The following is an 18,940-nucleotide window of genomic DNA, read 5'->3' as shown; positions in this document are numbered from 1 at the left end:
ATCCACTGTATATATGCTTAGGCAGGCCAATTATTGCTATAAGATGAAGGATTGTGCACAGCTCTGCCTTTATGGATAACAAATAGTCCCGTATAGAGTAATTAGAAAGTATAAGCATTTTTATGACCTGGGCTTAGTCACCTATTAATGAGCAAAACCTTTCCTTTGATCTTATTTTACTAACTTGTACATCCTGTTGTACTTTGTCTATAGAGTGGCCTTTCCTAGTCACAGCAATTTATAGGTCATTGATCACAGAGATCTTCTTCTGGGCATCACACTATTTACTGTTCTCTACTTTTTATATGTTGTACAGGCATCAGAACCAGAGCCAGCTTTTCCCAACTTTAGGAACCCCCCACCCCCAAACTGGTCTAAGAAACTACTATTTTTGCATGTAATTCACATTTCTTTTTTAGTTTGGCTGCCATTCATGCCATATAAAAAAAGGGCACTGCCAGTGTATATACAGTAATTCTCTTGCTTTTTTCATTCGGTTCATTGGGTAGGACCATGTCAGATATATATATCAGGTCTTAGAAAAAATAAAAAAATGTATTCACATGGATGACTAACGTTTCGGCCTCTTCCAAGGCCTTTCACTTTGAGAAAGGCCTTGGAAAAGGTCGAAACGTTATTATTTTTTCTAAGACCTGAGAGTGCTGACCTAAAAGTCCCCATAGACACAAAGATTTCTCTTGCCGAACGACTTGATTTTAGCGAAGTCCGACCAATCCTGGCAATATTGCCTGAAATGGTCTTTTTAGTCGATGGACATCGTACATTTAAATGATCATTTCGAGATAATCGTGGTCTCACGATAACTATTGGATCTTTTAAAAATCTTTACATCTATGGCCAGCTTTATTTGTGTGACATAGATACTAAATTTGGACACTGCACCCAGGCATTTTTGAACCTTGTATCGATAGTGCTGAATCCTCCTTGGTCTCTATATATATATATATTTATACATGTATGCAGGGTATTTACACAAAGCTATCCATTTTAAGAATTTGAAACATAGCAAATCTTGCCTCAAATTTGTTCTGGCGTCAAATTAGCAATCGTTACCAAAGCCACTGATAAGTTGTGAAATATACAGTATTTAGGGCACTACCAGTGGCGTAACTAGATGTTACTTGGCCCCACAGCAAATTAATTTTAGGGCCCCAAACATATCCAGAGGTTGTCCTGTTTTACCAAAATGTATTTAAATTGTACATGAATTTGAGCCTCATGGGGCCCCCTATACCTCCTGGGCCCTCTGCAGCCGCAGGGTCTGCTTCCTCTGTAGTTATGCCCCTGGGCACTACATAGCCACAAATGCCTTTCTCTTCTTTCTTATTAACTTCATTACTTCTATATTAAAACACATAGGGTGATTCTTAGAGTTCTACATTTACTTCTTAAGGGAATAAACTGAGAACAGTAATGATTTAAATGACAACCACTTCTGTTCTGTGTTTTTAGCCTCTGTCCCTCCGAAACAAAGTATAGCCACTGATATTTACTGCCCAGTCATGCGACCCATTCAGCCATGTTTCGGCCACACCAATCACATCATATTTTACCTACAGCTCTCCCATTTTACCAGTCAGACTCCTTGCATTTGCAAACATACATTTAATACTGGTACCATATTGAACATATGCCATGTGGTCTTCCCTATCCTTAACAGTACACCAAATCTCATTCCCCATGTCGTTACAGGAGTTTCCCATCTTGGATTTTATTAGCAGTGTTTGCACATGCTCAGTGTGCTCAGTTGTCACAAATCATAAAGCAAAAAATGAGGTTGGCCTGATATATAAACTGATTCTAAAGGGCTGATTATAAAATTCTGATGTTAATTGCACCAATTTCTGAACTGTCATGTGCCACTGCCAATAAATATTTACTAATTTGTCTCAGCTTTATATTTTATATAGTTAGTATATTGTGAGTTGGCCCCTAAGCTCAATAAGTGATCGAAGCACAGAGCATGTGCAGAGAATCAGCAGAAAATAAGTTACTGCTAAAAGAATGTGGTTGCCTTGGGCTGGTACAGAAGCCCAAAACATAATGTTCAACATTTCTGCCCTATTTCTTTAGTTTAGCTTCAGTTCTCCTTTAGGGAGTAATTGGACATGTTGTAGCGCTAACTGCAAATAATGAAGCTATTAAAGGTTAGCAAATTAGGCACTACCAATTAGTGTAATGCCAAATTTGGTTCTGCCACCTGTGGCCCAAACATTTTTCAGCTACAGAAGTGCAGACACTCCAAAATTCAGGAGATTTCTAAACTGGTTGAGCCATTTCACTAAATAGACACCCAGAGCAGGACTAACTGGTTGGGCAAATTCTATCTATGCACAGTTGTTCTGTCATTTTGTGTTTATTGAATGCAACAAAGTGTTTGCGAAGTCGTCATTTTCTCCATGACATAATCAGTAGAGCTGTATTGGTCTATGTAAAGGATGTTTTGTCTGTCACCACTAATACTATATACTAACGAGCACACATATGGGAAGGTAGGGCCAGATTTCAGAGACGGGTGCACCTTGGCCGGAGCTGCACGTTCCCAGTGCTCCTCAGCAAGCGGCTGGGCAGCATGGACAGACAATATATCTGCAACCAACTGCTTTAGTGCAAGGTCACTGCTTCTTAGACTTTACTTAGACTTTGCTAAATCATTTGATATAGTACCACACAGAAGGTTGAATTAAGGAATGTTGGCCTGGAACATAGTATTTGTACCTGGATAGAGAACTGGCTAAGATAGACTACAAAGAGTGGTGGTAAATGGAACATTTTCTAATTGGACCAGTGTTGTTAGTGGAGTACCGCAGGGCTCTGTACTAGGTCCCTTGCTTTTCAACTTGTTTATTAATGACCTGGAGGTGGGCATTGAAAGTACTGTTTCTATTTTTGCAGATGATACTAAATTGTGCAGAACTATAGGTTCCATGCAGGATGCTGCCACTTTGCAGAGTGATTTGTCTAAACTGGAAAACTGGGCAGCAAACTGGAAAATGAGGTTCAACGTTGATAAATGCAAGGTTATGCACTTTGGCAAAAATAATATAAATGCAAGTTATACACTAAATGGCAGTGTGTTGGGAGTTTCCTTAAATGAGAAGGATCTAGGGGTCTTTGTAGATAACACATTGTCTAATTCTGGGCAGTGTCATTCTGTGGCTACTAAAGCAAATAAAGTTCTGTCTTGCATAAAAAAGGGCATTAACTCAAGGGATGAAAACATAATTATGCCTCTTTATAGGTCCCTGGTGAGGCCTCATCTGGAGTATGCAGTGCAGTTTTGGACTCCAGTCCTTAAGAGGGATATAAATGAGCTGGAGAGAGTGCAGAGACGTGCAACTAAACTGGTTAGAGGGATGGAAGACTTAAATTATGAGGGTCACCACACCAGAGGCCACCCCTTCAGATTAGACGAAAAGAACTTTCATTTGAAACAGTGTAGGTGATTCTTTACAGTGAGGACAAGCATAATATGCAAGGCTATTATGATACTAAATCTATAGTTAGTAGATATGGGTGTACAGTATATATAGTTTATGTGAGTGTCAGTGTGTATGTATGGATATTGGAGGGGTTGATGGACTTCTTTCAACCTGATTTAACTATGTATATATATATAAAAAAAAAGAATTTTAACAAAGATCTAGATCTTCGGCCACCTTCAAGTGAAGATGGCATGATGTTTAAATCTTAATCCCTTCATTTCTTCTACTTGTTGGCCAGTTTACATCTAGATAACTTCTCTCCCATAGAGGGTTAATAGATATCTATTTCTAGGGAGAAGAGGAGGTCCTTAACAGCATTCTCTACTTGGTCAAATGTGATTGCTTGACCTCCTGTTTTCGTTCTAAGTTTATTGTTTGTTTAAGGCAAATATGCTCTTACATCTATCAACTAAATAAATATAAATATTGTCTCTTGGAACATGGTTTAAACCATTACTTAAAAGGAAGAAGGCTCTCCAACATCTTAAACATTTTAAAAGTGATATAGCTCTCCTTTAGGATTAGAGACCAGTTAAGCACGAGAGCTTTCTCCCCTGCTATTAGAAAAAAAGCAGGCATGGCTATCCTTTTTCACCGCAATTTCAGATTTTGCCAAAACAAAATCGATAAACATGGTAGATATGTATGTGCTGAAGTGTTAATTCATGATAAAATATGCACATTGTTTCCATTTTTGCTCCTGATCATTCAAAAGATTGACCAAAGTCAGAATTATCTACACTTTCCCAGACTAATGTTATTTTAGGAGGTGATTTTATCAAGACCTATATTTGGATGTTTGGACAGATCAGATTCTTCCAGTAACTTACAAGCTAAAAAATCTAAGTATAAAACTTACTTCTGGTTTTACTGATGTTTGAGGGCTCCTTCATCGCACAGAAATAGACTTTACTCACTCTTTCTTTCAATACAGGTTGGGAACTAGAACTGATTACATCTTAATCTCTAACAATCTAATGCAAGGTCTATTTTTAGGGCAGATTTATCAAGGGTCGAGGTGAATTTTTGAATGAAAAAAATTCGAATTTTGAGCTTCGACTAGGGAATAGTCCAAATTCGATTCGAATTTGAAAAAAGTTTGAAAATTCGAACATCGAAAATTTATTATGTACTGTCTCTCTAAAAATTAGACTTCAAACATTCGCCATCGAAAACCTGTCAAAATGCTGTTTTAGGCTATGGGGGACCTCCTAGAACCTATTAGGAGTTAATTGGTGGACTTTTTTGGGAAATACTTAATCCTTCTATTCAAATTCGGCCGAATACGGACCTATTCGATCGAAAAGGGACCTATTCAACCAAAAAAAAAACAACTTTCAGAATTCAACCCTTGATAAATATGCCCCTTAGTGATGTTGTGCCATAATGATTTACATCCATAAAAGCATTGTTAGCATTCTGTTCCATAGAAAATATTACTTAAATACTGATTTATGACAACATGTAACTATTTCTTATGTAACCTTAATAGGATAAATATCTGAATGCAAAGAATGAAGTAAGAGGGTGATTTAGACAAGCTGTTTTATTGACAGTGTCTGATCATCAGCTAAACGTCTACTGGTAGATCCCCATCTACCTTTTGGACACCCCTGATCTAATTAGTAAAACTGTTGACAATGATTATTCTGATCATGCCCCAGTTTCAATTAAGTTATCCAATTCAAATATAAGCAACAATTCTGTGTCCTTGGTGTTGGTGGACCAGTCTGAATTTTCTAAAATGCTGTCAGTTGGGGCTTATTTTTACAGGAGAATTCCCCACATAATAGCAATGTCCCCTTGTCCCCTGTTATTGGAAACATGGAAGTATGTTAATATGTAACATGGGGGGGGGGTAACTGCATATATGTTCTGTGTTGAGTACTCCGCAAAGAGACTGTTACTTGAATTAAAAAAAATTCTCCATCTCTTATTAATGTTCAAAAATATAAGGAGGTCACTGAATCCTTAAAAACTTGGATAACTTGCTTTAATGGATTCTTGGCTAATTTAAGTAACAAAGCAAACATTGCCCTTGTTTATCTTTCTAAATTCTAGAACAAAAAATTCAACCTGATTAAAATCAAAGACAAACAAGGTTTCCTAACAAATAACCCACCTAAAGCAGTAAATATTTGGAAAGCAAACTATGAATCCTAATGTTCTTCTCCAGAATATAATGCAAGGACTAGTAATACATTTACAGATTCCTCAGATCTCTAGTGATCAATTAGAAATTCAGAATAAGCTTTTTAAGATTTTTGTAGGAGTTACTTCTACAGATATGGGTCCATTATCCAGAAACACATTTTCCAGAAAGATCCGAATTACAGAACGGCCGACTCCCATAGACTCTATTTTATCCAAATAATCCAAATTTAAAAAAAATGATTTCCTTTTTCTTTTTAATAATAAAACAGCAGCTTGTACTTGATCCACACAAAGATATAATGAATCCTTATTGGAGGCAAAACCAGCCTTTTGGGTTTATTTAATGTTTACATGATTTCCTAGTAGATACAAAAAGATCCATTATCCGGAAAACCCCAGGTCCCGAGCATTCTGGATAACAGGTCCCATACCTGTACTAATGAAAAACCGTAAAAAAAGGCAAGTGGTCCTGATGGCCCACCCTCAGCGTTTTATAAATTGTTAAACCTTAAAATCTCTCCTTTCCTTACTAACTACTTTAATAAAATGTTATTTATGGTAAAGCAATTACCTACTTGTTCTCAGTTAAATTCGATTATCATTCCAAAGGAATGATCATTTCTGCAGACCTTAACCAAGACATTAAGCTACTTTCTAAAATGCCCAACAGACTTCCTTTAATTCTGCCCACTATTATTTCAGAAACCCAAAATGGTTTTCTAAAAAGAAGATCTGATTTTTTTTTTACAACTTACTGCATGCTATTTCCTAAAAGACACAAGATTCCATGCTGAAAAAGGCATTTGACATCTTTGCATGGGATCACCTATTCAACTGCATGGAATATTTTGGGATTGTTGGCCCTTTGAATTCCCTTTCTTTCAAAATATATATAGGCACTTAAGGTATGCAAATAAGTATGTATTAAAGAGGTGGTGTGCAGAGTAACTCTTGTAGTTTGGAGTATTTTCTAGCTCTATTTGATAAGAGCCTTTACTCTTGCACTCTGTGTGCAATTTTATAAAGGGAATGCCCTCCATTAATTGCTGTTCTCTAAGGTTGCTAATTATTCCCATTACAATGTAATACTTCCCTCAAACCACTAATTAAAGCTCTAGATGACTTTGAGATGTTTGGTTTTCATCTGAAATCTCTAGATTTTTGCCAATTACTTGGTATTGATGATGCAAAATGTTAAAGGGATTCTGTCATGATTTTTATGTTGTAGTTTTTTATTTCTAAATTATACTGTTTACACTGCAAATAATTCACTCTACCATGTAAAATGTAATTAGTAATTAGTTGTAATATTGGTATGTAGGCAGCCATTTCAGGTAATTTTACCTGGTCATATGCTTTCAGAAAGAGCCAGAACTTCAGGATGGACATGCTTTTAGGCAGTCTATTGTTTCTCCTACTCAATGTAATTGAAGGTGTCTCAGTGGGACCTGGATTTTTTACTACTGAATGATATCTCTTCAACTTGCAGGGCAGCAGTAAAGAGTGACTGAAGTTTATCAGAGCAAAAGTCACATGACTGGGGGCACCTAGGAAACTGACAATATGTCTATCCCCAAGTCAGATTTTAAATTAAGTATAAAAAAAAAATCTGTTTGCTCTTTTGAAAATGGATTTCAGTGCAGAAGTTTGCTGGAGCAGCACAATTAAAAGATGCGTTTTGAAAAAAACATGTTTTTCCATGACAATTTTTTTCAGGATTGTATTCAGTCAAGTTTCTTGAATTCAGATTTTTTCATTAATAAGCAAACATTCTGTTTTTTTTAATTGTGAGTTTATAGTAGAAAAAAAATTAGATTTTTTATAAATAAACCAATTAATCTATTCGCTAATCTACTCTCCCTATTCACTGCTGCCACTAAGAAGTCAACATTCCTTTTTTTGGCTTTCAAGATATCTCCCATTTACATCTTCTATGCTGACATATGGAAAAAATTGCAGAACCTAATTTAAAACAGATCTTTATAGACACTTGGTCCCGTTTTCTGGACCATATGAATTCTAGGCATAAATCTCAAGTTTTTGGTTAGTTGCAGATATAATTTGGGTATGGAGGTCATGGTTGAATATTTAGGAGCCAATTAATCAAAAGTGGAGTTTTTTGTTTTTCTTTTACAATTCTAGAAAAAACGCAGCAAGAAAAAGTACTAATATACTTGAGACTCTTCTTTGGAACCTGGAATAGTCCCCATTTATTAAATTAATTTACTCTGCAAGTAAAAGCTGGAGAAGTTCAGGAGGCCTCGGAGTTGTCTCCGTAACAGCTTTTAATTATATATTTATTTTCCTGGTTCATGAAAACATTCTGTTTTTTTACCTCATTGAAAATGAATGGAACATTATGATTCTCGCTGGTGTGTGACTTTTTTATGAGAAACAACGAGTACAGGAATATTCTTAAATAAGCAAAGCATTTGAGAAAAAAAAAAAGTTGCAGTTTTTTCTTGTCACTCGAGTTTGAAAATGAGTAAATAAGACCATAAATGTGATTTTTCTTGACTTTTATCTTGACTTTTGGTTGTTTATATTCAAACTGCTTCTAATGCCTTTGTAATCCATTGAGCTTTGCTTTGTTTTATTATTGTTTACTCTACCTTGCGTCATTATTATTTCAATAATGTTCTAGCAATAATATTGTATCCAGTTCTGTTTACTGTGTCTTCATCAAACCTCATTTGTTTACTTGTTTGTGTGAACATTATTCAGCTTTAATCACTCTGCTACGATGACCTGTTCGTTTTATTGGTAACGCTCAATAAAAACAGCTGAACAATAAAACAGAGACCAGACAATATTTATGAAAAAATCAAATTACATTTATTGATGCAGTTTTGTTTTTTTGTTTTTTTTTGTTAAGCAACTTTCAGTCTAAAGAATTTTTACAATATAAAGAACATACAAATGACATGATATTCTATATATATATATATATATAATATATATATATAAATATAGTGGTATATTTATATATATATTCGCTACACTGGACAACTAAAATCTAGGACTGAATTCTAACCTACGAGCAAAATACAAAGCCAACTCTGACAGAGAGAGAGCTTTATATTCCAAATACTGTCATATCATATAAAGAACAAAGAGCAGTACAGTTTTATTTTTTTATCTTTTAAATCCTGTCCTAATGTTACAGTATTTTACATCACACTATAGTTACGCAGACATTTCAGGAGGGGAAGGGGAAGTATAAAAATGAAGAATAGGAGGAAGGCAGGTAATTATATCATTATTCTGTACAAAGTTGCTTTGGAATACGATAGAAAAAAACAACAAAAAGAACAGACATCTTTTGTAATGAGGTCCATTATGTTTAGAAAAAAAAAAACAAATAAAACAACAAATCCTTCATAAGAAATGTAAAAGTTGTCCCGTTGTGAAAAAGAGACGGTTTGCTTCATTTCACCTGCCCATCCCTTGTCCCTGCAATGCTCTTATGGGAGAGGTTAGAGGAAGGGGCGGAGCAGCATGGAGGAAGTTCATACTTAGGGTCTTTCTTTGCTTGGCGCCTATCTGCTGACGGACCCTACCTGGCCTGGGAACAAGGTATTGAGGAAATCACAGTTGTGTTGAAACAAAAACAAACAAACAAAACCAACATTATCAAATGAGTGTCATTATGGAAGGGATTAAACCTGATATTGAGAATAAAGTAGCTGCAAGTCCAGTATCTGTGTATGCAACGTGTGTTGTATATCCAACATGGCCGATTTAAACAGAGAGAGAGAGATTTCAGCCAGCTCTACTCTATCCAAGACATATTAATCCAGCCCTAGACTTGTCAATATCATCTTAGTGTAACATGGAAGGTTCTGTAAAAGCCAGAACTGGGTCTCTCTCTGATGGCTTAAGGTATAGTCTCTATTTGTAGCTTTAGAACATGGTTAGAATAATATTCTAGCAAAACCCATTCTAGGAATTTCATTCCAGTGCACTGTACAAGCTGTATAGGTGGGTACCAATGGGAACGCATTGCCTCCTAAAACTGCTGATTCAAAATAGTGGCATTTTTAGCATAACTTTGATTTGTCCACTCTTTAACACCAGCCATGTTCATCATCTATCCCCAAACCAAGCCTGCTATCCTAGAGCCTTTTTCAGGTCCATGATTTAACCCTGCATTGATGGTGTTTTTCTTAGAGGGACTTGTTCTCTATAGTTTAATAAAGGTGGCCTCCAGGAAGGCTCGGGCAAAGCAAGCAATCGAACATTATTAACGGCAAATAGAATCTAAAAGTAAACTTGCTCTTCTGAGCATTTTTGCAACTTCCTATTTATAGTAATCCAAAAGATATTAACAGTTTTATACTGCTGAAAGAAGGAGGGAGGGGCTAGTGACTTGCCTTGGGAGAAAAGTGCTTTTTCTGGGCTTTTTTGGAGGTGAGACCGTGTATTGGGTCCAAGTCACATTGCTGACCGGATTAAATATTTAGTGAAAAGGGGATTTATAAAGCTTAACTGGGAAGCCCAACAGACTAGAGAGAACAATAGGCAGAGTAGCATCACATTGGTGACAGCACCTAAATTTATTAATTAGCCCCCAGGCTGCCAGGTGAGAATAAAAGCATGGTAGTGGGAATATCGAACTGCTAATATTTCTTAAATGGCAAAAAAATGAAAACAAAAGTAAAATACAAAAGTGCTCAGAAGAGAAATCTGACCAAGTTTACTTTCATTTTATGAAAGTAAATATAACCTATATATTTTGCAAAACAAATCGACTTTTCTTTAGAGAAATTAAGAAATACGAGACAGTTGTTTCTCTTTTGTAGCAATGCCGCAGATTCCAATACAACCGTGCTGTCTGACAAAATACAAGTTGTTCATATAACGTGTTCCTCATTCGTGAGCGAGACTTGCTTTCTTTGACACATTCAAATCAAATTCTGTGGGGGGTGGCAATAGGAGGCTCACAACTAAAACAGCTCTTTAAAATAGTGGTTGGGACATTTATATACAGTTAATCTCTACTCCATCAAGCACAGAGCGCTCAGAAAATGCCCAAAAGAATTTGTGTCGTGTTATGGGGAGCTCTGGAGATGTCTCACTGCTGCTGCCTCTTTCAAACAGGAGGCAAACAATCTGTAGAACTGAATAATGAATGAATAATGGTCCTAGAATGTTGGAGCTGAGAAATACTTCCTTGTATTCCCCAATTTGGGGTTTGATAATTCTTCCCCTTAATCACATACCATAACAGCATTTCATTTATGGTGGATCTTTAGGATGTCAAGACCTTGCCAACCTTTCTTCGAACCAAGTTTGTTGTTTGTTGATGTCCTGATATGAAACATATGTATCTTACTGACCATACACAAGTCTAACATATACATTTCACAAAGGTCAAAGATAAATGCCATTAGAGCTGCTAATATACTCTGAAGAATGCATTTTAAAGGCATTCTGTAATATTAAGTCTAATCACCTTAATGAACACTCATATAGACAATGCGTGATGGTCTCTGCCCAGCGCTAATCTCCTAATCATCATAGCGGTATGTTTATATACATACAGTACATGTATGCAGGTAGGTAGATGTTTATATATGGTTGTACATGTTATTTTTTTGGTTTCTGATGCAGTTAAATATATAATAAAAATCCAGACACAACAGGGAACTGCTAAAGACTCCCAAATGTTCTGCAAACCTGGGAAAGTGATTTAATAGTTAAAAACTGGATGGAAAAGACATGAGAAACAAGGATCCCCTAGAGCAAATCTACAATATTCTTACGTCTTAAACTGCCCCCTGTGGTTAGCGAATGACGTTGTATTATTCACCAATAATAGTTCTTATGTTATCGATGGTGCCATCCATGTTACTTCACTTCTTTGCCAAGTGGAACAAAAAGGAATAAAGATGATCCCCAGGTCCTTTTCTGTTCAAAATTGCTATGAGGATGTAAGAGAGGAAAGAACAAGTACTCTACAAAATGTGGGAAAAATGCATAAAAAATTGGCGAGCAGTATTCTGAAAGGCTGCTGTATGAACAATAACGGAGCCACCATCTCTTAAGAATCCAGAACAATAAAGTATTAGAACTTGTAATCCTGAAATAAAGTGTTACAACCAACATCGGCGTCGGAGCTGCCATTTTGTTCTGATGGAAGCAGCACTGGGTGTCATGGCTTCTTTGAAGGAGCGTTTGGTGAGCTGCCCCAGTTTTAAAAACATAATTATGAAAAAGGGAAAACAAAAGTAATCTACATGATTGGCTGCTTTAACCCATTCACTACCAAGGACTGACCCCTTGGGCATTAACAAAAAGCTCTAATTGTTACCAACAAATATGTCAGTGAATTTGAATGTCAGTCCCATAAACTGCATTAAAAGGTCCAGGTGAGAGAGATCCTGTGTCTTCAGATCAGGTTTTTGCAGAAATAAAGCAGAGCTTTCCAGAGGTGATTCCTGAATCCTCAAATCAGCGCACACTGTGGTTAGAAGTCATTGCAGAAATGCAATCCAGTCATTTGCTTTTTAATGTCTTTTTGTTGTCTTTGAAAAGGATGCAAGGAACCTGTAGAATGGGTGCTTTCCTGCTTCTAAATATACAATGTTGCAAAATTCATTTGTAAATCCTCACTTCCAGGGGCACTGGCAGTCTTCCAGTGATGAGGCCTTGAGAACACTCAATCCAATGGCAGACGTGGGAGGGGGGGGGGTATCACACGCTCATGGTCATGCTGGGTGAATACTGTGCAGACAAAAAAATAAATAAAAAAAAGAGAGAGAGAGAGAGATATGTTAACAACATGTAAAGTCATTAGTAGACATGGCTATAGATAATGGCAAGCTCTACCCCTGATCATGAACCACACTCTCTAAAATAAGCAATGTAAATAATAACATAGTTGTTGTGCTTGAACACAGATACAGTTCCACCACTGAAACACTCATTATAACAAACCAGCTGATAGGGAAGGGTAGAAGACTGAGTAAGAGCAGAATAGGCAAGTTGTTAGCTCTTTTGGACAGCACCCGCCTTACCTCTTATTTTTGTATATTATGTATATGTTCAATGTATGGACCCAGTGTCAGACTGGGATGCCAGGGGCCCACCAGAAAACCTTAGACTGTGAGTCCACTTTCCAAACTATTATTCCTCCTCTCCTCTCTCAACCTCTTATTCTTCTAGTCTTTTATATCTACTTACTATAGTTTTCCATTATTAAGCATTTTCCCCCATAAAGGAATAGGTAAGGATCATGAAATAGGCCAAATGTTTAGAAACAAGAGGCCCACTGACACCTGGGCCCACCGGGAGTTTTCCTGGTATCCCGGTGGGCCAGTCCGACACTGTATGGACCCATTTATTGTTGGTGCTTTAAAAATATATGTGTTTCCAATCATAATAATAGTTTGGCTAAGAAGTTAGGAGAGCATTTAATGGATTGAAAGAGAGAATTTGCCAGGTGAAGTGTGCTCAGAAAGAAGAGCGAGGACCTTGATGAAAAGTATGATGAAGAGTAATACAATGTTAGAAGCAGGGCTGAGAATTAGGAGCAGTATTAACACGACAGTTAAAGCAGGTTTGGTGGCATTTGAAAAAAAATCATCAGAACACAATTGTGACTACACAAGGGAGAATGACACTGAAACAAATTGTAACATGCTGGTTACTAAAGATGATTTCAGACATCAATGTGATATTTGAAAAGTAAATCAAAGAAACTGTCTTTTAGGGCCAATTTAGCACTAATGGCAACTAAAGGCCTAGCTGATTGGAGCGGTTTGAGGAGGGGGTGCAAGTGCACCTCCTGCACTAGAAGGGCTAAAATTCCAATTTAAAATTGTAATTTTTATCTTATGAAAATATTAGGAGTGTTTTTTTGATGCCCCTAGTAACTTGCAGGGCACTGCTGTCTGAGGTTCATGGCAGCAGCACCCCTAACTGTGTTAAATTATTGTTATAGAACTTTGACTTTGCTGTGTGTCCCTCCAGGAGGATATGGCAGATAAACAACTGATAACATGAGATAGCAGAGACAAGGGCAATATTGGGAGAAGTTAAGTGGAAATAGGTATTGCACATGATGTTTCCAGAGTGACACTGATGCAGCAGACGTGTGGGAAAAATCCCATGCAAATGTTGTTTTAATGCTGAGCACTGACTCTGATTTCCTACCACGTACAGATATACTGTATATTATTAAAGCTCAATTATGGGTAAAAAATGGCAACTGCCTCTGAAATTGCACTTTGCACTATTGGCATAACTATAAAAGGAGCAGACCCCGGATTCATTTGGGGGCCCGGACTGTGGGGTCTGCTTGTAGTTGTAAAGTAAATCCCCCTTCCCAGTCGTTCTTCTATCTGTGGGAGATACAGGTGGGTGGGGAGCAGAGGACATGGGAAAAGTTGCTTTGTCTACTGAGCCCCTCCAAAGACTTTTTGCTCACACACTGTACTTGTAGTCATAAACAAGCCTTAATATGTTACAGCCATTTTGGATAAAATCGGTTAGGCAACAAGAGAAGCATTAATATATTATATTAGGTGCTTGAGAAATTTAGAGGAAATGAAAAGCAGCCATTACTAACTAAAGAGGGTAGTGGATGGGATGAAGCATATTTGGAGGATTTTAGACAGAAAAAGGGAGATATTACCTTTGAATGAATCTGAAATTATGTATGGAGGGAGGCTTGTAACGGGATTCGATGGAATCTCATCTGACTGCACTGATCATGTCTTTGAAGTAATTTGCTAGATCGTGGGCACTGAAAGATACAGTAGGGAGAGTAGGTGGGGCTAATATCTCAATAAAGGTCATGGAAAAAGGAGTTGAAGATTGGGGATAGAACAAAGTAAAAGTATAAGTTATAGTTGTGATTGCCGAAGTAGAGAGTAAAGAATCACATTAAGGAGAATATTTAAGAGTGTAAAGTGTGTACTTAATATTAGGCCAAAGTGTAAAAAATTGGGTAAAAGTAATTATATATTTAGTGTATAGAGCTGTGGCACTGAAACTAACACAGAGCTTGTCAATTGTGTAAAACTCCTATGACAAAGTTCTGGGTGTTCCATTGAGGAAAGTATGGACATTAGAGTTTATGGTTAATAATACACTTCAGTGTATTAGTATTAACTAACCTGGCTTCTACACAGGTGTACTAGGCTTCTCTGGTCTCCTATGCAATTTTCTTGTACTCTCGGATTTGTAGCTGCTTCGCAGCATACAGATTATTCCAGGTTTTACATGGTTAGGGTCTGTGTATTTCTGTGCAGCTTTTCCCAGACACCTTTATTCATAGGACATGTAAACCCCCATGGAAAAATGTAACAACTGGTTGCCACACTGGTTGCTCAAAGGTTAAAAGTAAGGCTGCAGCATCCCCTTAATCACTTAGGATTCCTTCTGCTCCTCTAACCCACTCAGCCCCTCCCTTGGGAATTTCCTTTTGTTGGCTACTAAGCATGCTCAGTTCTTCTCAACTCAGATTAATAAACACACCCTCCAGTCCAACAGCCAATCAAGAGATGGCATTACTGGTTCCCATAGAAACTCTGCTCAAGCTGTCTGCTCCTATTTGTTCTAGTAACCTCCTCTCCTGAGCTCATCTTAACCATTACAGTGCTTAATCCAAGCAGGCCTTTTCATCATAATAAATTCTGCCTGTGTAAGACTGCATTTTTTAAATGCATGAATGTTACATCGCATATGTGCTGTTTGCAGATATAAATGTACTGATGATGTGTTAGAGGGAAAATGGCCCCCAGGGGAAAGCTGCTATTTGTTTAGGGAAATGTAATGATGTTAGCAAATGGAGGGGATATTTGCAGTAAAAATAATGCCATTTGGGTGGGTGAGATATGCTCAACTTATCTACATGGAAGGAAATGTAGGCTTTACTTGTCCTTTAAGTTGTAATTTGTACACAGCTTTTCCCATTGCCATTCTGCTGTATAGGAGCAGTTTTGGAAAGATGCCATAGCTGAAATAGTGCACAAGGGTCTTTCTATACACTTAGAGCATATGTTGTTTTACAGAGAGGCAGAGATAAGGCAGAAGGCAGAGGTTGAGATCATTTCTCATTTATCCATCATAGTTCATGTGCATGTCCTTATGGATATTGTGTAAAAAGTATTGTGTAGTTCTATGACAGTAGGTTATAGTTGGAAATGGGGAAAAGCTTACAAAAGTGGGAAATTGTACAGAGAAATTAAAAAAGATAATATAAATCAAGCCTGGGCCATCATTACATGTGGCCTGAGATGGTCCATTATGTTATGCAATTATTAGAATGTTAATAAAATAATTTAAGTGATTAAACGTCTGTTTGGTTGCCACGTATAAACCTGTAGACTCCAACAAATTTGATAGAAAGTGAGGGAAATATGGTACAGGTGAATGTAGTGTGAAAATGGACTAGGATTTGGAAAGTACAGGGATAATAGCTTTTCTAGAACATTACAGGATTATTCTGCACAGCATAGGGATTGCAAAAATCACACGCCAGTGTATAGGCCTCCCATATTCCTCTCCATACTGTGTTAGTAAATCCAGCGTTTCTCTTGTCTAAGGGCAAGGTCACTCGTGGCATTTTATGTTGCATTTTTAAAAACATACAACCAAGCGTAAATACGCACAAAATGAAGCCCTATTGAAAATAATGGAATGTGCACTATAGCAATACCCACAGGGCGCTTGCGAGCCAACATCCGGCACAAGACGCCAGCATTTGTGTTTTTTAGCAGAAATGCCAATACGCCAAGGAAACACAGTATAATTGAACTCTATGGGATCTGCGTATTTTCAACATGGGGGCCAAACTTTAGCGAGTATTTACGGCGTTGTATGCTGGTGACGTAATTATGTTGCGTATTGACAAGCAGTACGGCTACATTCTGCATGTAAATTGTTTTCCACTTGCCTTTTTTTTTGTAAAACTTTACTAAAATTCTTCTGAGTGGAATTGTGGGAAATGAGAGAAAACAGAAATGTATGTTGGGAAAAGAAAACTACAGGCTGAAAAACACACATTATCATGCATGTGTGGTTTCATTGGCGTAATTACGCTGGCACGCACGTTTTTAAAAACACCACGTGTGACCTTGCTCTAAGAGTCTATGTAGGTCTCTTATTAACCGTTATCCCTGAAAATAATAGTTGGGATTACTCACAGCTACCAATAAACAGGAAGCATTTAGTGGCCTGGTATAGCAATAATTAGTGGGGGTCTTCAAGGTACACATACTAGTCTCTTCCAGCACCAGCACATACAGCAGACAAGGAAGAATTGGAGCTACAACTGGTTCATGTATTACTTTACCCTCAACAAGTCCCACAATTATAAAGTTTTTTTTCATCCTAAATATAATGTATTACTATGTAACATTTTATTACTAGGTATTCCATTATTCTACTCATAGGCCTACCATTAATCTGCACGGCATCATAAGCCAAATATTAAAAGGCTTTGTATTATTCATTCAAATTAGTGCAAAATCCTTACGCTTTCACTTTGGAAGGGGTTTAAAAAGTTCCCAGCCATCTCTCCATCGTCTCGAGGTGTCCCTGGAGGGTTATTCATTCCTGCCATATTATTTGGAGAGTTCTAAAATCATACAATAGAGACTATTAGATCGATGGCAGAACCAAGCCCACATACACACATATTCAGACATATGTTAATTACCTTTGGCAACACATCCATGTCCCCGGAGCCTAAAATAAAAAAATAAAAGGTATGAGATGAATGTGCTTTTGGGATACCCAGCATACTTAAGGTTAAAATATGTTCTCTGGATACACACCACTGACATCTTAACACATAAATATCATTACAAATAAATACTCAAAAATAGCAAAAGACTGAAGGACAGTTAGTGGCAGAAGTAAACATTCAATTTTAAGTTGTAGTTCTAAATAACACCACTAGATGGCTGCCTTACATTATTTTCAAATCTGATCTTCTATTAACCAGGCTTTAATACACAGGTATGGGACCTGTTATCCAGAATGCTAGGGACCTGGGGTCTTCTGAATAACGGCTCTTTCCGTAATTTGGATCTTCATACATTACGTCTACTAGAAAATCATGAAAACATTAAGCAAGCACATAAGGCTGGTTTTATTTCCAATAAGGTTTAATTATATCTTCATTTGGATCAATTACAAGGTACTGCTTTATTATTACAGAGAAAAAGGAATTCATTTTTTAAAATTTGGATAATTTGGGTAAAATGGAGTCTATGGGAGATGGCCTTTTTTTGTAATTCAGAACTTTCTGGATAATGGGTTTCCGGATGACGGATGAACTACTACTGATTACTATCACCACTACAGTGATTTACTTATAGTATAACATTTTAATGAAAATAAAAAATACAAAACAGAAATACACACAAAAGCAAAAGTGAATAAGTATCAACCTTTTATGTTTTGACAATGTATTTATTGTTCAACACATTTTGTTGCTGTTCCTTTTTTAGCGTAGAACTCCACCGACAAATTTACCTGCAATACCTTCTGTTCCGATGCGACGAGACTAATCGCAGGTGTCGCATCGGATGTGCCTAATCTAATGTAAGTAATACAAATGTCGCACGTAGAAACTGATTGCATCGGACATAACATGACTGTCGAATACGATCGCTGCATGTTGCGTCTTCATCCGACAGTCGTGCCGTCTATAACCTGTATGTTCTTGCCTTTCCCATACCAAAGCTAAATACAGAATTGTGTAAAACAAAAATAATGTGATGAAACTCCATTAGAAGCACCATAAAAGTGCCAGCAAATACTAGGCTTGATCAGCTGGTCTCACTAGGGCACTTAACTCTAATAGTAACCCATAGGAACCTTGATATTTGCAGTCATTACTCTCTGCACTAGACAAATCAAAGTGATTGTTGGTTGCAATGGATTTTTGCACTAGAGGGGGTTTTACATTTATAATGATGTGGGTATCTAAGGTGCCCTGCAAATATATGAACGGTAACGATATACCCGCTGCTGTTTAAAACGGCCATTTTCCATAACAATTGCAACTAATCAGCCATTTGCATTGGTGGTTCTACCACCTTTAGACCAACTGCTGATACGGTATACACTGGAACAGTTTTGGAGATATTAGAAAGTGAACCCAAGCAAATATAGCAACACAGGGATCTACAGATCCAAAGCAAATAGTCACTAGGTGAAGCTGAATTCCTTGAGTAATTCAAGTGTTTAAAGAACCCTAATATTTTGTCTGGCTGATGGGCTCTCATAGGAAGTATTATCAGTGCTTTGGTGTCAATCCTTAT

General features: G+C 37.2%; 1 protein-coding gene across 2 annotated transcripts in view; it reads right to left on the bottom strand.

Annotated features, from left to right (window-relative positions):
* Window positions 1–8,472: 8,472 nt before the first annotated feature.
* The window catches only part of ssbp4.S (single stranded DNA binding protein 4 S homeolog), a 212,243-nt gene continuing 201,775 nt past the window's right edge, over window positions 8,473–18,940 (bottom strand). Inside the window, exons 16-19 of one of the 2 annotated variants that reach the window (XM_041572787.1) lie at window positions 17,329–17,357; window positions 17,146–17,247; window positions 14,299–14,409; window positions 8,473–12,386 (exon numbers count right to left, since the gene is read on the bottom strand). In XM_041572787.1, the coding sequence (XP_041428721.1) occupies window positions 14,317–14,409; window positions 17,146–17,247; window positions 17,329–17,357 (224 nt within the window). In that variant the 3' untranslated portion in view covers window positions 8,473–12,386; window positions 14,299–14,316. 2 annotated transcript variants of the gene reach the window in all.

The sequence above is a fragment of the Xenopus laevis genome, chromosome 1S (genome assembly GCF_017654675.1).
Source record: "Xenopus laevis strain J_2021 chromosome 1S, Xenopus_laevis_v10.1, whole genome shotgun sequence".
In the NCBI taxonomy this organism is placed as follows: domain Eukaryota; kingdom Metazoa; phylum Chordata; class Amphibia; order Anura; family Pipidae; genus Xenopus; species Xenopus laevis.
This window is presented reverse-complemented; position numbering and strand designations above follow the sequence as displayed.